The 20028-nt window shown below is 46.6% G+C and overlaps 1 protein-coding gene across 1 annotated transcript in view; it reads left to right on the top strand.

The window, feature by feature from the left end:
* Positions 1-20028, top strand: part of abca2 (ATP-binding cassette, sub-family A (ABC1), member 2) — a 603170-nt gene that overhangs the window by 227623 nt on the left and 355519 nt on the right. Inside the window, exon 4 of the mRNA XM_085965847.1 lies at positions 14653-14816. Coding sequence (XP_085821973.1) covers positions 14653-14816 — 164 coding nt within the window. The remainder of the gene's footprint in view (positions 1-14652; positions 14817-20028) is intronic.

Raw genomic sequence — 20028 nt, 5'->3', positions numbered from 1 at the left:
ATTATCCTGGTGGACAATAACAGCTACAACTTATCACCCTCATAATTACTTAGTTCTAGGAACATAGGAACAGGAGTGGGCCATTCAGCCCCTTAAGCCTGTGCCACCATTCAATTAGATCATGGCTGATTTGTATCCTAACTCCATCTAACCAGCTAGGAGTCCTTCAAGAGTAAATTGGGCCTGTTCCTGGCTGGGGTGGAGATCACCTTTTACAGAAGGTAAGTGTTACGTCCGTGTAATAATAAGAAAAGGACTGCAGAGAACGGTACAACAGGTGTTTACTCAACATGGTTCAAACTGCAACTGAAACAACAGATTACTACTCAGCGTTATATACAGGTGTGGTCACTGCCGGTACTACAGTATACATGAGCTGTAGAAAGTAGTTCCCCCCTTAAAGGTACATACATTACAATTCCTCCCCTTTTAGATTAACAGTACCATAACACTTTTAACATGCAACATTAGCTGAAAATAGTCTATTTATAAATTCAGTCTTTGGGGAGGCTTCCTGATCCTTTCTGGATAGCGCCTTTCCCCGAGTGTCTTGCTCTTGGTGCGGAGGCGATTCTGGCCCCCTGTCGGTTGGTTCATCAGCTTCCGATGCTACTGTTTCTGGGGTAGATGCTACCTGTACGTTTGGTTCATCACCAGGTATGTATGGGCGAGGCATGGGGTTGACTCGTTCCTGTGACTCTAGGATCTGGTCAGCATGGCGTCTCACGATGCTCTCCCCAACGTCCACTGTGTACATTAGTGGCCCCTGCCGTGTGCATATCGTTCCTGGTTGCCATTTCTCTGTTCGGTAGTCGCGGGCCAAGACTGGTTGCCCTACATTGAAGCTCCTTGTTGGCTTCTCATTGATGTGCTGGAATTGCTTACTCTCAACATCTCTTCGTACATTTGGTCTGAGCAAATCCAGACGAGATCTCAACCTTCGGTTAAAGAACATCATGGCCGGGGCCTGGTTGGTGATTGCATGTGTCGCATTTCTGTAGGCTAACAGGAAATTGTCCACCTTATGCTGCAGTGGAATGTCGTCATCGCACATGGCCTTTACTGCTTTTTTAAAGGTTTGTACGAACCTCTCAGCCAATCCATTTGTGGCTGGATGATACGGGGCGGATGTGTAATGCCTTACCCCATTCCTTTTCATAAATCTTCGAAACTCTTCGGACACAAACTGTGGTCCGTTATCAGAGCAAATCTGCTCTGGCAAGCCGTTCCTGGCAAAAATGGTCCGTAGGACTGCAATAGTTTTCTCTGGTGGTGGAGGACATTTTGATCACCTCAGGCCATTTCGAGTGCGCATCCATGGCTATTAAAAACATTGAGTCCATGAATGGACCAGCAAAATCAATATGCACCCGTTGCCATGGAGATGAGGGCCACTCCCATGGGTGTAGAGGGGCATGTGGTGGTGCATTTTGGACCTTCTGGCATCCTGAGCAGCTCTTTGTCAGGTCCTCGATTTGCTGATCGGCCACCGGCCACCACACCTAAGCCCTAGCAAGGCTTTTCATTTTCACCCCTCCCAGATGACCTTCGTGAAGCTCATTGATCCACTGCTGGTGCTTCCTCCACAGTAAGCAGTGGCAGGCGTGATAGCCCATCAGCGTTTCCATGCTGTTTCGTGCCATTATACTCGATTTCATATTGGTGTGCCCCTAGAAAAAGGGACCATCTTTGTAGCCATTGCGCAGTCATCACCGGAACGCCCTTCTTTGGATTAAAGATGGAGACAAGTGGTTGGTGGTCAGTCAGCAAGGTGAACTTCTGCCTGTGCAGATAGTGATTGAACTTTTTCACTCCCCACACTAGGCTGAGGGCCTCCCTGTCAATCTGGGCGTAGTTACGCTCGGCTGAGGTTAGTGACCGAGACGAATAGGCTACTGGCCTCTCCGAGCCGTCCGGGAATTTGTGCGACAGCACCACTCCAATGCCATAGGGTGATGCATCACACGCCAACCGAATTGGTAGTGCTGGGTTGAAATGAGCCAACACCTCTTTTGATGTGATCAATGCTTTGCTCTTCTGGAAAGCTCGTTTACATTTGTCACTCCACTTCCATGATACCCCCGTTTGCAGTAGGGTGTTCAGTGGGTGTAGTACGGTAGACAAATTCGGCAAGAACTTATGGTAGTAGTTCACCAGCCCGAGGAACGACCTCAGTTGTGACACATTTTCTGGTGCTGGAGCCTTGACTACTGCCTCAATCTTTTCAGGGGACTTATGTAACCCCTCTTTATCAATAACGTGGCCACAATACGAGATCTGCTTCTGGAAAAACTTGCATTTGTGGCGATTAGCTCGGGGCCCATATTCCTTCAATCTAGTGAGCACCTGCTCCAGGTTGGCGAGGTGATCACTGTCATTTTCGCCCGTGACCAGGATGTCGTCCAAATAACACTGGGTCCCTGGAATCCCTTGCAGGACTTGTTCCATTGCCCTTTGCCAAATAGCCAGAGCTGATGCTACCCCGAACACCAGCCGGTTGTATTGGTAGAGACCTTTATGAGTGTTGATCGTGAGGTACTGTTTCGAGGCTTCTTCTACCTCCATTTGCAGGTACGCCTGGGCCAGATCAATCTTAGTGAAGCGTTTCCCTCCAGATAGCGAGGCGAAAATATCTTCAATCCGCGGAAGCGGATATTGTACAGTGTGAAGGACTGGGTTCACTGTCACCTTAAAGTCCCCACAGATGCGAACCTTCTTTGGTTCCCCAGGCGTATTACTCAACGACCTCTTCATTACAGGAACGATGGGTGTACTCCTGGACGTTCCATACCTTCCAGCTCTGCTTCGACGGCTGGGCGGATCGCATAAGGTACCGGTCTGGCCTTAAAAAAAAAACTTTGGGCTTGCATTTTCCTCTATTTTGATCGTCACTGTTATGCCTTTTAGTGTTCCGAGTCCCTGCTGGAACACTTCTTATGCGTCAGTTAGCATTTTTGACAGTCGTCCAGGTGTGACGTCGTCATCCTTTTTGGCATCTACAGTCAGTGCTTGTATGGAATGCCAATCTAGCTGTATCTTCCGGATCCATTCACGTCCTAGTAGTGGTGGTCCTCCATCTGGCAATACATATAGGTCCATTTTTGGTGTTTCCTTGCCGTTATATATAACGTTCACCCTTATTTTTCCTTTGGGGTAGACTTTTTGCCCCGTGTACGTCTTCAAGACAATCTTTGTATCTCTCAAGGGTATATGTGAGAATAGCCGCTTGTAGTCCCTTCGGTTTATGACTGTTAGGGCTGATCCTGTGTCGAATTCCATTTTCACTTGGACTCCTGCTATCTTGAGCGTGACCCAGATAGTTTGGTGATCCTCCATTTTGATCACATTATGTAGTTTCAGACAACCCAGCTCCTTGCTTCCGGAGTCTGTATCACTCTTCTGTTCGTCTGAACTACTCTTCGTCACCTTATGTACCTTCTTGTACTTCTCTTGTGGAGATTTCTTGCTGCTGGTTTTCTTTCCCGACCTGCAGACTCTTGCTATGTGTCCTACTTTTCCACACTGTCTGCACACTTTGTCCTTGAACCAGCAATCATTATGGTCGTGTGTTGTTCTGCCGCAGCGATAGCACTTCACTGTTCCGTATGACATTTCATTTGTGCCATATTCTTGCGGTCTCCGTTGTATCTCTGCAGTGCCCCGTGCTGCTGCTTCGTGTGATACTGCAATGCTGAAAGCCTTGTCCAGCGTAAGATCCTTTTCTGATAGAAGCCGTTTCTGGGTTCCTTCACTTTGAAGCCCACACACAAACTTGTCCCTTAAAGTATCTGCTAGTCCCGTTCCAAACTGGCAGTGTTTCGATAGCTTGCGCAGTTCCGTTAAATACTCAGCATTACTTTCATCTTTATGCTGGTTCCTTTTGTGAAACTTAAATCTTTCTGCTATCAGCAGCGGTGTGGGGTTTAAGTGGTCCTGTAGGATTGACACTATGTTTTCAAAATCCTTTTCTACTGGCTTCTCTGGGGTTACTAGGTTTCGTAGTAAGCCATACGTTTTTGCACCCATTGAATTCAACAATACCAGCGTGTTCTTGTCATCTGGCACTTCATTCGCCTTGCAGTATACTTCTATGCGTTCGACATATGTCGTCCAATCTTCGACTTCATTGTCGAACACTGTGATACTGCCACTCTTCGGCATTTTTGGGTGTGGTTCGACTGGCTTAAAATGGCGTCTCCCGCGCTTTCCTTTCTTCCCCGCTGCGGCTTAAAATGGCGTCTCCCGCGCTGCTACCAACGCCGCTCTCGGCGGTCCTCGTGGCAAATGGCGACGCCCTGTGGGTTTCGTGCGCTGCTCCTGCACTGCTGCCAACGCCGCTCTCTGCGGTCGTCGTGGCAGTGGCAGCGCCTCGCGTTTTCCTGCGCGCCTCTCTCCCCTGTCGACGCTGCTCGGCCTTTTTCTGTGCCGCTCGGTCGGGCTGTAGCCGGTCGCTGTCCGGGAAGGGTCTGCGCAGTACCTGTTGCCAGCCCGTTTCGCTGGACCACCGTGACTGGAAAGCCAAGCCTGGCTCTCGACAGCCTCCCCTGCGATGCTCAAATCTCCGCTGGATGACTGGGCGGTTGCCCGTGGTCGACGCCCTTGCTTCTGGACTCGACCTTCTTCCACTGTTCTCCAGGAGTGAATCCTTGGGAGGTGATGCAGAGTTGCAGGTAGGTTCGAACTTGCTCGTCGCCACTGTTACGTCCGTGTAATAATAAGAAAAGGACTGCAGAGAACGGTACAACAGGTGTTTACTCAACGTGGTTCAAACTGCAACCGAAACAACAGATTACTACTCAGCGTTATATACAGGTGTGGTCACTGCCGGTACTACAGTATACATGAGCTGTAGAAAGTAGTTCCCCCCTTAAAGGTACATACATTACAGTAAGTACTGTAGAAAATACAGGGACAGAGTGATCTCCTGGACGAGTTTCGATCGCCTAGATGGGTCGGAGAGGAATTTCCCAGATTTTTTCTCCCAAATTGGCACATTGGGTTTTTTACCTGGTTTTTCGCCTCTCCCGGGAGATCACATGGGTTCGGGTGGGATGGAGAGTGAAAGTAGATTTGAGGTTAGGATCAGATCAGCCATGTTCTTATTGAATAGCGGGGCAGGCTCGAGGGGCCAATTGGCCTACTCCTGCTCCTATTTCTTATGTTCTTATGTTAACCGCCTTGGTTCCGTGTTGTATCCAATGTTGATTCAATAGTATCACCTTCTAATGCTATACCATTCCCTATCAATAAAGCAACTCCTCCATTTATCTTTTTAGATCTATCATCTCCTTTAGCTCCAGTTCTCATCTTCCCGCTGCCAACTATTCAAGCTCGGTTAGCTGTGCTGGAGAGGAGCTGAAAATGGTTAAGGCGCTAAAATTAAACCCAAGAGTCTTCAATACGATTTTCATTTCAACTGTGTAAATGTTCAACTGTGTAAATGTTGGCTTGGCTCACAACATTGGTTTTATTAACCCCCCGACACCGTCACCGGCACTTCAAGAAGTATTCAAACTTTGAACAATGGCATTCAAGGAATCAGTTCAAACGGACAGAAAAAGGAAGTTAAAAGTCATCATCCTTTGTTTTTGGGTTTCTACTCTTAATTTTCTCAGGTTTAGCATCTTCGACCGCTCCTGTAGGTGAGCCCTCGTTCCCTCTGACCTGGAATGTACCTTTACCTACACGATATGTAGGTAAGTCCAACAATAGAACTGAAAACCCGTCATCACTGCATTTTGGCTTACTGTGCTCACGTTGCTTTCCTTGACTTTAGAACACAGTCGAATAAACTTTTCTTCAGTTTGTGACTTAGGCTATAAACTCTGAAACACACTTATTGAACATTGAATAGCGAACAGAAGCAATGATGACATAGAATTACATGACATAGAAGTTACAGCACAGAAACAGGCCGTTCAGCCAACTGGTCTATGCCGGTGTTTATGCTCCACACGCGCCTCCTCCCACCCTACTTCATCTCACCCTATCAGCATATCCTTCTATTCCTTTCACCCTCGTGCTTATCTAACTTCCCCTTAAATGCATCTATGCTATTCACCTCAACCACTCACTCCCTATGGTTAAATGTTCCACTTTCTGGGTAAAGAAGCTTCCCCTGAATTCCTTTTTGGATTTATTGGTGACTATCTTGTATTTATGGCCCCTAGTTTTGGACTCCCCACAAGTGGAAACATCTTCTCTAGTCTACCCCATCGAACTCCTTCATAATTTTAAAGACTTCTATTAGGTCTCCCCCTGAGCCTGCTCTCTGCTGGAGAAAAGCACCCCAGCCTGTTCAGTCTTCCCTGCTGGTTATAACCTTTCCTGATAGTCCTAATGATGCACTATAGGAAGTTACTGGCTTAACCATCCCTCCTCAGATTGGAAGAAAAGTAACAAACCGCTGTGTGTGCTGGGCTAGCTTGCAATGTGAAGTGGACCAAACGCAAACATTAACCTTCATGTGGCGGTTATTTGCTGACCATCCATGGAGACTCGCTGGCCTTTGATGCTTCAGACAGGCTACCCAATTTTTACAAGAATGGCTGAGATATACTTTTCAAAAAATGACCAGGACAAACAAAATGTCGCTTAAACTTAGATAAGGTGGTTGTTTTCATATCTTCACACTCTTCCCTTGGAGAATAGGATTTGTAGGCTGATTAACAGTCTTGCCAGGCCATGAACACTCCTTCCGTGGCTGTAGCCATCTTTGTCCCAGCTGCACGGTGGCATAGTGGTTAGCACTGTTGCCTCACAGCGCCAGGGACCCGGGTTCGAATCTGGCCTCGGGTGACTGTCTGTGTGGAGTTTGCACATTCTCCCCGTGTTTGCGTGGGTTTCCTCCGGGTGCTCCGGTTTCCTCCCACAGTCCAAAGATGTGCGGGTTAGGTTGATTGGCTATGATAAATTGACCCTTAGTGTTAGGGGGATTAAATATGTGGGGTTACGGGGATAGAGTGGGATATGTGTTGGTGTAGGGGTTACGGGGATTGGGTGGGATATGTGTCGGTGCAGGCTCGATGGGCCGAAATGGCCTCTATCTGCACTGGGGTTTCTGTGATTCTGTGATTGAGCGGTTAATCCTCTACGGCGGGAGAGTTTTATGGGCTCCCACAGCTCATATGATGGGGGCAGGGTGGTGATCACTTACACCTACCGAATGCGAGTATCCTGCTGGATGTCGATCCAGAATTCGAAGCTGGAGCTTCGCCAGGACTGTCTGGAGTGGGATTCAAGCCCTGCACTTCTGACTCAGAGGCAGGAATGTGAGCACCAAACCAATAACACACTCCTTCAGAAAAAGTTGTCAATCAAACAAAATGTACAACAAAATAATATCTCACAAGATGGATGTCTTTGAATTGAATGACTGGTTCTCTGACTTGGAGAACTGGCCAAAGATCTGTTTTCTGGGACTATTGGGGGAAACATTGGCTCGTGCCCCCTTTGGGGCGCTAACATCACCGGGGCGCTACTTTTAACACCCCCGTGCCTGAATTTGAATGGGAGCGCCCCAAGCAGGAGGCGGGGCACTATTGGAAGCGTTCCTCCTCCCTCTTGGGGCGCTCCCATTGAATATCGCGGCGCTACGTGCAGCAGTGTCACGTGTGCCAGCACGTAGCGCCGCGGTACTGCAGGCCTCCCTCCCCTGATTAAAGGGGAGGAGCCTAGCGCAGCGCGCACCAGGGCCCTGCTGGACCACCGGGGAGCGGGGTGCCGGCAAAAGATCGCGGCTGGCACCCCGCAGGAGAAGGCCAGAGGGGGCAGGTGCTGTCAGGCGGCCCCCAAAGAAATGGCTGCAAAAACACCACCCTGACCCTGTCGGACATGGCGTCCGGCAGAAGATCAGGGGGCGCAAGCCAAGTTTGCGGCCGGGGCGCTGCACATGGCGATGACGACATCGCTGGAGGTGCAGCGCCGTGGAGCGCTGCTGCTAACCTCCCGCTGAATTTTGTAGGAGGCATTAACGGTGCCGCGCCTGGGCACTAGGAGTTTTGTGCCCGGGCGCGGCGCCGCTAATGGGAGGCGCAAAGCAATCGAATTTTTCCCCCATTGTATCAGAACAAGCTGGGTCATTTTCTGTGCGTGAACCTGGCTTACTGTGGCTGATGCATCGTAGGTGAAGAGATGCTTCATTTGTGTTATAGCTGTCATCAGCACTCCGGGCCAAACAAAGGCATTCAAACATTGAAGAAAGATATTTGAGCAATTAGCACAAATGGACAGAAAGAGAATTTTAAAAGTTGTCATCTTTTAAATCTTCTGTTAAGTGCATACCAGTGATTAGACCCACACTGAACAAAGTCGTAGCAATTTGTATGTAACAGACAGCAGATGTTTGCTACCAGATGGACTATATTTTAAAATTACCCTCTTTTCCATTAATTTATTTTTAACGTTTCTCACTTTATGCAAATGCATTTCAATTTCATTGTGTTGTGAGCTGGGGAGAAGTAATCTGTCACTGGAGTAATTTAGAAATTGAGACATTACATTATTGTCTGTGAAGTGCATGTTCTTGCTGCACTGCCGTAGTATTAAAGGCAGCCTTCGTTTGCAAGCTACGCAATAGATACTGAATTTAAGGGTTAGTGTTCAAAAATGACTGAGCTACCAATCAATAGGAATTCAGCCGGTTTAAGCTTACCAATATCTAGAGTGGAGTAGTAGGCAGCTGAGGGGCTGAATAGTATTTACTGTAGAACATTGCTTTCAGTCTCACCTTGGGACTGCAGACGGACACTAAACTCGGAGTCTGCATCCTTTTGTTTTTCTGAGACCAGGTTGAAGTCTTCACGTGGGAGTGGGGGTGGGGGGAGCCATTCAAAGGAACGACTGTCCATTTATACCGAGAGGTATTACTCAAAGTAAGACAGAACATCATGGTTGGGGGGAGGGGGGGAGGTAATTTTAACCTAACTTGTCGGGCGGGTAACCCATGGAAAAGGATGGAGCGCCAGATTTACACCTCGCCCAATATTACTCTCCGCTGCCTTCAATGGAGAGTTAAATCAGGCGAGGTTTGAAACAAATGTTGCAACCGATCACGTCCGTTTCCCCCCAGCGAGTTAGGTTGAAATTGCAACCCCCATTTTTCTGTAAAGCCTTTTCTTCCTGGCAATTGGCAACTGTCCATTAAGTCCTAATGTTGTGAAACTTTGCACTTTAACTACCCCACTATTGAATGGGGCAGTGATTGTGTTAAGAGGAGGAATTTCTGAAGTGTGTTCAGGAGAATTTTCTTGATCAACATGCTTCCTGCCCAATGAGGAAGGAGGGATTGCTGGATCTAGAGCTGGGGAATGAAGTGGGTCAAGTAGAGAACGTCACAGCGGGGAGCATCTCGGGAATAGTGATCATAGTATCGTAAGGTTTAAATTTAGTTATGGAGAAGGACAAGGAGCAATCTAGAATAAAAATACTTAACTGGAGGAGGATTAATTTCAGCAAATTGAGGAGGGATCTGGCCTGGGTAAATTGGAGTCAAAGACTGGCAGACAGAAATGGGTGGCCTTTAAAGAGGAGATGGTTTGGGTACAGCCTAGGTACATTCCCACAACAGGGAAAGGGAAGGCAACCAAAGCCAGAGCACCCTGGATGATAAGAGTTGGAGAATAGGATGAAGGAGAAAAAGGGGGCATATGACAGATGTCAGCTTGATAGTACAAGGGAGAATCAGGCTGAATACAAAAAGTGCAAAAGAGAAGTGACTTGGGGGAACGGCACAATTTCGTAATTTGCAGATGACACAAAACTTCAAAGTGTAGTAAACAGTGAGGAAGATAGTGATGGTCTTCAAAAGGACATGGACAGGCTGGTGCAATGGGTGGACAAATGGCAGCTGAAATTCAATGCAGAAAAGTGTGAGGTGATGCATTTTGGTAGGAAGCATGAGGAGAGACAATACAAGCGAAATGGTACAATTTTGAAGGGGGTGCAAGAACAGAGAGACCTGGGGTTGCTTGCGCACAAATCTTTGAAGGAGGCAGGACAGACCAACAAAGCAGTTAGTACAGCAACAACAACTTGTATTTATATAGCACCTTTAACAGAGTAAAACATCCCAAGGCGCTTCACAGGAGAATTATAAGACAAAATTTAACACGAGCCGCATAAGGAGAAATTAGGGCAGGTGACCAAAAGCTTGGTCAAAGAGGTAAATTTTAAGGAATGTCTTCAAGGAGGAAAGAGAGGTAGAGAGGCGGAGAGGTTTAGGCAGCAGAAGGCACGGCCACCAATGGTTGAGCGATTATAATCAGGGATGCTCAAGAGGGCAGAATTAGAGGAGCGCAGATATCTCTGGGTGTTGTGGGGCTGGAGGAGATTGTAGAGATAGGGAGGGGTGAGGCCACAGAGGGATATGAAAATTTTGAAATTGAGGCATTGCTTAACCGGGAGCCAGTGTAGGCGAACGAGCAGAGGGGTGATGGGCGAACGGGATGTGGTGAAAGTTAGGGCACGGGCAACCGAGTTTTGGATGACCAAGTTTACGTAGGGTGGAATGTGGGAGGCTAGCCAGGAGTACATTGGAATAGTCAAGTCTAGAGGTAACAAAGGCATGGATGAGGGGTTAAGCAGCGGATGAGCTGAGGCAAGGGTGGAGACAGGCGATGTTACGGAGGTGGAAATAGGCGGTCTTAGTTATGCTGCGGATATGTGGTCGAAAGCTCATTTCAGGGTCAAATATGACACCAAGGTTGCGAACAGTGTGGTTCAGCCTCAGACGGATGGAGTCAGTGACTAGGGAATGGAGTTTGTGGTGGGGACCGAAAACAATGGCTTCGGTCTTCCCAATATTTAATTGGAGAAAATTTCTGCTCATCCAGAACTGGATGTCGGACAAGCAGTCTGACAATTTAGAGATCGTGGAGGGGTCGAGAAAAGAGGCAGTGAGGTAGAGCTGAGTGTCGTCCGCATACATGTGGAAACTGGCGCTGTGTTTTCGGATGATGTCGCCAAGGGGCAACATGTAGATGAGAAATAGGAGGGGGCCAAGGATAGATCCCTGGGGGACACCAGAGGTAACAATACAGGAGTGGGAAGAGAAGCCATTGCAGGTGATTCTCTGGCTACGATTAGATAGATAAGAATGGAACCAGGCGAGTGCAGTCCCACCCAGCTGGATGACGGTGGAGAGGCGTTGGAGGAGGATGGAGTGGTCAACCCTGTGAAAGGCTGCAGACAAGTCAAGAAGGATGAGGAGGGATAGTTTACCACGGTCACAGTCTCAAAGGATGTCATTTGTGACTTTGATGAGAGCCGTTTCGATACTGTGGCATGGATGGAAACCCGATTGAAGGGATTCAAACATGGAGTTGCGGGAAAGATGGGCACAGATTTGGGAGGCGACAACACATTCAAGGACTTTGGAGAGGAAAGGGAGGTTGGAGATGGGGCGGTAGTTTGCAAGGGTGAAGGGGTCAAGGGTTGATTTTTTGAGGAGAGGGGTGATAACGGCAGATTTGAGGGAGAGGGGGACAGTACCTGAGGAGAGAGAACCGTTAACAATGTTAGCTAACATGGGAGCCAGAAAAGGAAGTTGGGTGGTCAGCAGTTTGGTGGGAATAGGGTTGAGGGAGCAGGAGGTGGGTCTCATGGACAAGATGAGCGCGGAGAGGTCATGAGGGGAGATCGGAGAGAAATTGGAGAAAAATGTGAGTTCAGGGCTAGGGCAGGGGGGAACCTTAGAGGAAGTTTGGCCCAGTGGGCTAGGGGAAGGAAGGGAAGTGGCAGAGGCAGCTGAATGGATGGTCTCAATCTTAGAGACAAAGAAGCCCATGAACTCCTCACATTTGTTAAGAAGACGGTTAGCAGTAGTGAATAGAAATCGGGGTTTATCTTTACATTCTAGAATAATTCTGGAACAGTGAGCAATCTTGGCAGACGAATGCAAGAGCCTATATAAAACACGGCCTGCGCGGGACCTTTGAGATTACTGCACGCCTTGGGGCGAACATTGAGTGAGACTAACTGGATTGCTCTTCAAAAGAGCCGGTGCAGACCCCACGGGCTGAATGGCCTCCTACTTTGCTATACGATTCTATATTCCTATCAAGCAGTGAAAAAATCCACTGAAGATAACTCCAGTTAATATAAAACGGGATAGTTCTGAAAGAAGAAAAACTGTGCAAATGCCCCTTAACCTTCTGCCTGTCAGACTCTCCTCTAGGGAGTGTCTTTAGCCCTCAATTTAAAGGCAGAATCATCCACTTAATCAATTTCTTAAATAAGACGTGCGGGTCAAAGGTATCACTGTGACGCTGTAAAGCCAAAAGTTATGATTGGCCGTTTCAGAGCTATAAAGCCTAGTGTCTAATTTTGGTAGTTTTTATTGCAATTGATTGCTTTTTAATATTTGGATTATCTTGAAGAGTCCTGATTGACTGATAAAAGGTCTAAGGATGCCAGCTTGCATCAATCACAGGTAGTGAAACATTGAGAGTAACCTCTCAGTTTTGGTTATGTATTAAGAACATAAGCTTGAATGAATGAGAACAGGCTAGTCAGTGATGATTGTAGCCTGTTTGGTAGGATTTGGAATACTGTAGGCCAGTTTGGTAGGATCCATCTCTTGGTCTTGGTGAGGGAGGCTTGCTCCTTGCTAGTGTCCACAGTAACATCAGAGAGATGTGGCCAGTCTGACCATCTTGACGATGTTCTGACTGGCACGGCAGGAGTGACTGTTGCCCACGTTTGATCTCCACATTGATGCCAGGAACACCAGAGAAGATCTGAAGACTGCTCCATCCAAAATGTCCCTTCACCTTCTGCCTGTCAGACTCTCCTCCAGGCAGTGTCTCAATTTAAGTGTTGAATCATCCAAACAGCTAGAGTTGCTGGAGCACGAGTTGGACCCTGGGAAATTTGTCACCCACTCTTACTTCAGCATAACTTATCCAGCAGTCGCAAGAGCCAATTTAATAAGACAACTGCCCATGTTCTAATTGTCTGCAGTAGCTGCCAGTTGTGATACCACCTCTGATATAATTAAAAGATCTTGTAGCTTTTATATGTTTAAAATGTCTACTTCTTTAATTTTACTTGAGGAGGAATTCCTTGAACTTAAATTATACAGTATTTAGCTTGTTTGCTTTCTTTGGTGATCATCTTGTCTTGGTTCTCCTCTCTTAGTTCCACGTAAAATATCTCCTTAATAAACTCTATTGATTCCCATTATTACTTTAGAAACACTCTCAGATTTTTTGGAGGGATTGACTGGCTTCACTTCAGCATCCCTGAAAATTCAGTGATGCAAGGGCCTACAAGATGATCCAGGAAAGCTGACTGTGGAATTGACAATAGGACTGTTGACCTGGAGTACAAATCCCCAAGGTTGAGTCATTGGGGGTGATTTTCATTCAGAAGTCGGGGAAGGAGGCGGGACTACAACTTTTGGGATTTTAACTTGATTGACCTGGTTGAGCCCGCCCAGCGGGCTCAGCAGGCCAATTAAGGGCCACCCAGCAACAGGTGACGTCACAGACTGAAATTTCATCTGTCAAGACGTTTTGGCAGATGAAATATCAGTGTTTCACAGCTGTTTGAAGCTGTCAAACACTGACAGTCTTACTTCTAACCTGAGTCCTTCTACACAGACTCCGTTAGAAATCTCACCGGCACAGAAAGCTGCAGGCTGTCACTTTTGACAGATCGCAGCCATTCTGCTTTCTGTGCCGGTTAGATGATGGACTCCTGAAACCTAGAGGAAGGAAGGCTGTAAAGGTAAGTACAGGTAATTTAAACTTCTTTACACACTTTAGACACACCAAACACACTTACCTATGCACCCATCACTCACCTGAACACCGACATCTCGACCCCTCCAAGTCCTTCAACCCGACGGCCCGACTCCTCTAACTTGGCGTGGTTTGGAGCCGTCGGGAATCCCACACTTCAAGCTTTAAAATAGGGATTAGGCTAAAAACTGCCTGTTAACTACCTGTTAACAGGCAGTTAATTGGCACTAATCGCTTCCCGCCTCGGGTCGGCGGGTCCCAGTGCGGGGCGGGTACCCGCCTCCTTTGAAACTTAGATGGAGACGGGTTGGGGGTGGGATGGTGTCGGGACCCCCGAATTCGGGACTTTAAGCCCCCGCATGCCTCCAATCCTGACTCCACGGGTCAATGAAAATCGACCCCATTGAGTCTGCCAGCTATCCACTATCTCCTGATAATGGGTACAGCAGAATTTGTCCTTCGCCATTCGGTCTCTGTCCCTCCTGCTGTTTAAACCATGCCCTGTTTCTCTGCTCTCTTTGTAGCTTTGAAAAATTATTGTAGCCAGGCTTCAACCATAGTGGAGAACTTCATTCCAACTGACCCACTGATAGGTAACTGGTTGGCATCCCATCATATCCGATTCCATTTCATCGTTTCCTGGGTTAACAACCTGAAGTTTAGTTTGAATATTCGATGCTGTGGCAGAATGAATGCTGTATATTCAAACGTGAAATGAGATGAAATTTATTTTGCTCTGAGTGAAGGAACAATAGCCATATAAGGAACTTCTAAGGAGCTGCTCTTAACGGCAGTAAAGTTGGAATGACTGTGTTAGGGTTAAGCAGTGAGTCAACGTGCATTGGAGTTAGTGTCCCACGTAATGGCTATTAATTTGTGAATTTTCACTGTGGCTGCTGTTTCTTTGAAGGGTCACACAGCTTCTCGAACGAATCAATGAGGTTGTGGAAGAGAGCAATCTGTTCGATCCTGATCGCCCAGGCCTTGAAGAAGAGCTGGAATCGCTGCGGCGTCATCTGGAATCAATGAACAACGATCCAAGCTCAGTGGAGAACCACTTCAATAGCAGTCAAGGTAAAAGAGCACTTATTTAGGGTCCCTCCCTGAGCTGTACAAAATGAGAGGGGTGGAGGATGCAAACAAGCAAAATGTACAAAGTCAGATGCTACAATTAAATTGTGAGGCCGCATTGATTTAGGACCCCTGGGGAAAAAACACAGAAGAAATGTGCTGGCAAAATAGAATGTCGCCTGCACTTAAAACAAACTCGCACTTCTCAGATATCTGTAAGTCATCATTTTTAGCCTAAAATCCACAGTGTCACAAATCCTTTAATCCATGTGAATGAGTATGTATTTTTTTTTGTTACTTTAAGAACCAAAACAGGTCAACACGGGGCCAAACCAAACTCGTCAAAGTCAGACCTGCACAGTCAGGTGTACAAGATTTTCCTTGGGTTTTTCCAGGAGCTGAGGCAGAAGAGCTTTATTATGAAAGCTGATGAATGTAATATTCAATTTTAGAAACATAGAAAAATCGGAGCAGGAGTCGGCCATACGGCCCTTCGAGCCTGCTCCACCATTCAACATGATCATGGCTGATCCTCTACCTCAATACCATATTTTGGAGTTTATTTTAACGGTACCTGTTAAAGTATTCATTTATTTCTACATTTAGATCCCAGCTGGCAGAATTTATTGTGTGTGTATGTCTGTTTGTTTGTGTGTGTGTTTATCTATCTCTGTGTGTCTGTCTGTCTGTGTTGTGTTGTGTGTACACTAGCACAGAAACAAAAAATGTTTGTTATCTCCACTGTTTATATTTCATGTGACCAAGTGTTGCAACACCAGCCCATTTAAAATTTTACAGTAATCATGGAGAGGAATTTCTGAGGAGGTTCTGCGTGCACTAATCTGGTCCCTTCATACCCTTGGGTCCCCCAACTCCTGCAAGCTAAATTCAGAGCAATTATCTGAAATGCTTGATTTTTAAGAAACTTAAAAAAAAACAATTAGAATCATAAAATCTTACAGCACAGAAGGAAGCCATTCGGCCCGTCATGCCTTTGCCGGCTCTTTGAAAGAGCTGTTCAATTTAGTCCCATAATCCTGCAAATGAGTCCCCTTCAACTGCATGTCCAGTTGCCTATTGAAAGTTCCTGTGGAATCTGCTTCCACCACCCTTTCAGGTAGTGTGTTCCAGATCATCATAACCCTCTGTGGGGAAAAAAAATGTCTCCTCACTTCCCCTCTAGTTCTTTTGCCAATTATTATAAATCTATGACCTCTGGTTACTGACCCACTTGCCAGAGGAAATAGTTTCTCCTTGCTTGCTTTATCAAAACCCCTCATAATTCTGAATACCTCAATTAGGTCTCCCCATATCCTTCTCTGCTCCAAGGCGAACAATCCCAGCTTCTCCAATCTGTCCACATAAGTCCCCCATTCCTGATATCATCCTGGTAAACCTCTTCTGTACCCTCTCCAAGGCCTTGACATCCTTCCCAGAGTGTGGTGCCCAGAATTGTGTACACTACTCCAGCTGAGGCCTAACCAGAGATTTGTAAAGGGTTTAACGTGACTTCCTTATTTTTGTATTCAGTGCCTTTATGTACAAAGCCAAGTATCCCATACACTTTCTTAACTGCCTTATCAACTTGCCCTGCCACCTTCAGAGATTTATGAATCTGCATCCCCAGGTCCCTCTGCTCTTGCAACCCCCTCAAAATAGTCCCATTTAGATTATACTGCCTCTCCATGTTGTTTCTCCCAAAATGCATCACTTCACACTTAACCACATTAAATTTTGTATCATCTGCAAACTTCGAAATTGTACTCCTTATACCCAAGTCCAGGTCATTTATATATAAAAGTAATGATCCTAATCCTGACACCTGTGGGACCGCACTGCATACTTATCTCTAGTCTGAAACCATTCACCACTACACTCTGCCTCCTCTCCCTGAGCCAATTACGTATCCAAGTTACCACCATCCCTTTAATACCATGAGCTTCTATTTTTCGAAAAGTCTGATGCCTTTTGAAAGTCCATATATACAACATCCCCTTACCTTCATCAACCCTTTCTGATACCTCATCAAAGAATTCGATCAGGTTAGTCAGACAAGATTTGCCTTTAACAAATCTGTGCTGGCTGTCCCTTTACTAACGCAATCTGCGTAAAGCAAGGTCCCACAAACAGCAATGTGATAAATGACCAAATAACCTGTTTAAGTGATGCTGGTTGAGGGATAAATATTGGCCGGGACGCTGGGGATAACTCCCCTGCTCTTATTCGAAATAGCAGCTTGGGATCTTTTACGTCCACCTGAGAGGGTGGACGGGGCCTCGGTTTAATGTCTCATCCAAAAGACAGCACCTCCGGCAGTGCAGCACTCCCTCAGCACTGCACTGGAGTGTCAGCCTAGCTTTTAGTGCTTAAGCAGTCACGCAGGAGGAAGGCGCCATTTTGACTTGGGAGGTGGGGGGGGGGGGGCCGCGGCGGGGTTGGTGGTGGTGGGGGACACAGTACGAAACATTGCCTCCATCATTAAGCGTAAGGAGACCAACATCATTTTGCAACAAGAACTGAAGCAGCAAAACCATTTTGTTTTAATTCAAAAAGCCAAAAAGAAAGAGATTTCTTGGTGATGCTGGTCTGTTCCTTTACGATAAAAAAAGAAAAGAAAGACTTGCATTTCTATAGCGCCTTTCGTGATCACTGGAGGTCTCAAAGCGCTTTACAGCCAATGAAATACTTTTTGAAGTGGAGTCACTGTTGAAATACAGGAAACGTGGCAGCCAATTTGCGCACAAGTGTGATAATGACCAGATAATCTGTTTTTTTGTTATGTTGGTTGAGGAATAAGTATTGGCCAGGACACTGGGGATAACTCCTCTGCCCTTCTTCGAAACAGTGCCATGGGATCTTTTCGTCCACCTGAGCGAGCAGACGGGGCCTCGGTTTAACGTCTCATCCAAAAGACGGCACCTCCGGCAGTGCAGCGCTCCCTCAGTACTGCACAGGAGTGTCAGCCTAGCTTTTTGTGCTCAAGTCCCTGGAGTGGGACTTGAACCCACAACCTTCTGACTCAGAGGTGAGGGTGCTGCCCACTGAGCCACGGCTGACACTGACAGATGGCACTTAAATGTCAGCTCTGGAAGCAGTTGTGCCAGGCTGTCAGTGGAGCATTCTGCCTCGCATTTGCACTCGGTGCTTATTGCGGGAAATGTCGAAGTGCAGAGCGGCCTGGCCTTCAGCTGCCTGTCATTTCAATTGCTGCATCCTCTTCAAATGCAGCCACCAGGACAGGACATTCAGAAGCAGTGCTATTTGGACAGAGAACAACAGGGAAAAAAAACATTAGCGCCCATTTTTTTGTACATAGCCCCCACTTTTCAAGCTCTATTCAGGTGCTAAGCCCAGCAAAATATAGCCAATAATTCCCTAGTGAAACTGAGCATCTTGTTTTGTTTGAGAAAATAGTAGGTAGTATCACTGTTAGATGGTTGTAAAAGTGGCATGTTTATAGGCTTCAGATAGACTGCTGTCACTTACTGAGTCTTACCAACATTTACTTGTGCCTCCTCTCTCTCCCCAGTGTGTAAGTTGACCTTTTGGTTTTCCAATACATGGCCACTTGTGGCAGTACCAATATCTGGAAGACACGGATGTAGGAGGGGAACCTTTAGAACTGTTTAGATCACTCTCTGCTTCACTGCAGTACAGAAATGCTGTCACTGTACACCGCCTTTTAATAATGGTTTAGTCTCTTAGTGCGGTGTATAATCATTTCAGTTTTAACATGTGAAGACATTACCTGACCTTGTGCAATACTATCCAGTTATGACATGTGAGGCTTGTTGATGGAAGACATTCACAGAGCTTCACACCAGCTGAGCTACACTGGTAAATACTGTCTGCAGTGTTTGTGTGGGCAAGAGTCTCGAACTCACAGCTCTGCTTTGCTTTACATAGAATTACGTAGAATTTACAGCACAGAAACAGGCCATTCTGCGCAACTGATCTATGCTGGTATTTACGCTCCACATGAACCTCCTTCCACCCTACTTTATCTCGCCCCATCAGCATCTCCTTCTGTTCCTTTCTCCCTCATGTACTTATCCAGCTTCCCCTTAAATGCATCTATGCTATTTTCCTCCAGTACTCCTTGTGGTAGCGAGTTCCACATTCTAACCACTCTTTGGGTAAAGAAGCTATCTTTATTTGTACTGCTATTAGCAAACTTGCTCGGGAATGGTCGTACTGGTGTCCAGTGCCCTCTGGCAACTTACCAAGTGGCCCTTACTCATGCAGGAACCTGGACAGTGAGTACTTGACTGGTGGGCATCTCGGCACAGTCCAATACTGCCATTGTCCGACATCTGCATGCTCACAGGGGTCGCTGGACAGCAATCAAGCCGGATCCCTGGCTGGTTTCTTTTTATACCCTCTAATGTGCTTTCAGTAACCACAAAACTAGAAGTTATAGACTTTAACAAGTTGGCTTTTAATCACTAAGATCAGAGCTTACATCTCAACACACCGACTGGCTCACAGGAATGAGTCATACAGATCCTGGGATCTTTAAGTAAGAGAAGTCAGGGGTGGAGCCAAGAGCCAAGACCTGGAACCTTCCAGGTTAGTCAGGAAAGAGGAAGTGAAACTATACACCGTGTGGGGGAGGGTAATATACATGAGTGCAAAACGAATACAGGCAAGACAAACAGATTTCATTACACCCTCCTTCCTAGCTTAGCTGCCCTGTGAAGCCAATACCAAGGTAGTATTCCAACTGCTGCCCCTACTGAGGTTGGTGACATCATCACAGAGTGGGGATTGAACCTGGGACCTCTCTGCTTGTATGACGGCTCCTACATCTGATGGTGCATTAGGGCTCAGGTGAAGCTAGACCTATCCTTGTTAAGAAATAATAATAATGGAATATAAATTGTAGTGATTTCAGTGGCAGAGTAACAAGCGTACTGTAGTTATTTTTCTGAAGAGCAGTAACTCGCTGAAAAGGGCTGCATTTTCTTGAAAACTGCTGATGAAATGTGTAATGGTGCCATATGTGGATTGGCACCTCCACTTTCTCACAGTGAGAGTCCTTGATCTTGAATAGGGTGCATAAAAGATTTACAAGGATGAAAGCCGAACTGCGAGGTTACACCTATCAGGAAAGGATGAAGAGTCTGGGTCTCTTTTCACTTGAAAAAGGAAGGGTGACCTAATAGAGGTCTTTAAAATTATGAAAGGTTTTGATAGAGTGGATACAGAGAGGGTG

This window comes from Somniosus microcephalus, chromosome 23, assembly GCF_052327205.1.
Source record: "Somniosus microcephalus isolate GS21.2 chromosome 23, FLI_Smic_1.0, whole genome shotgun sequence".
Lineage (NCBI taxonomy): Eukaryota > Metazoa > Chordata > Chondrichthyes > Squaliformes > Somniosidae > Somniosus > Somniosus microcephalus.
This window is presented reverse-complemented; position numbering and strand designations above follow the sequence as displayed.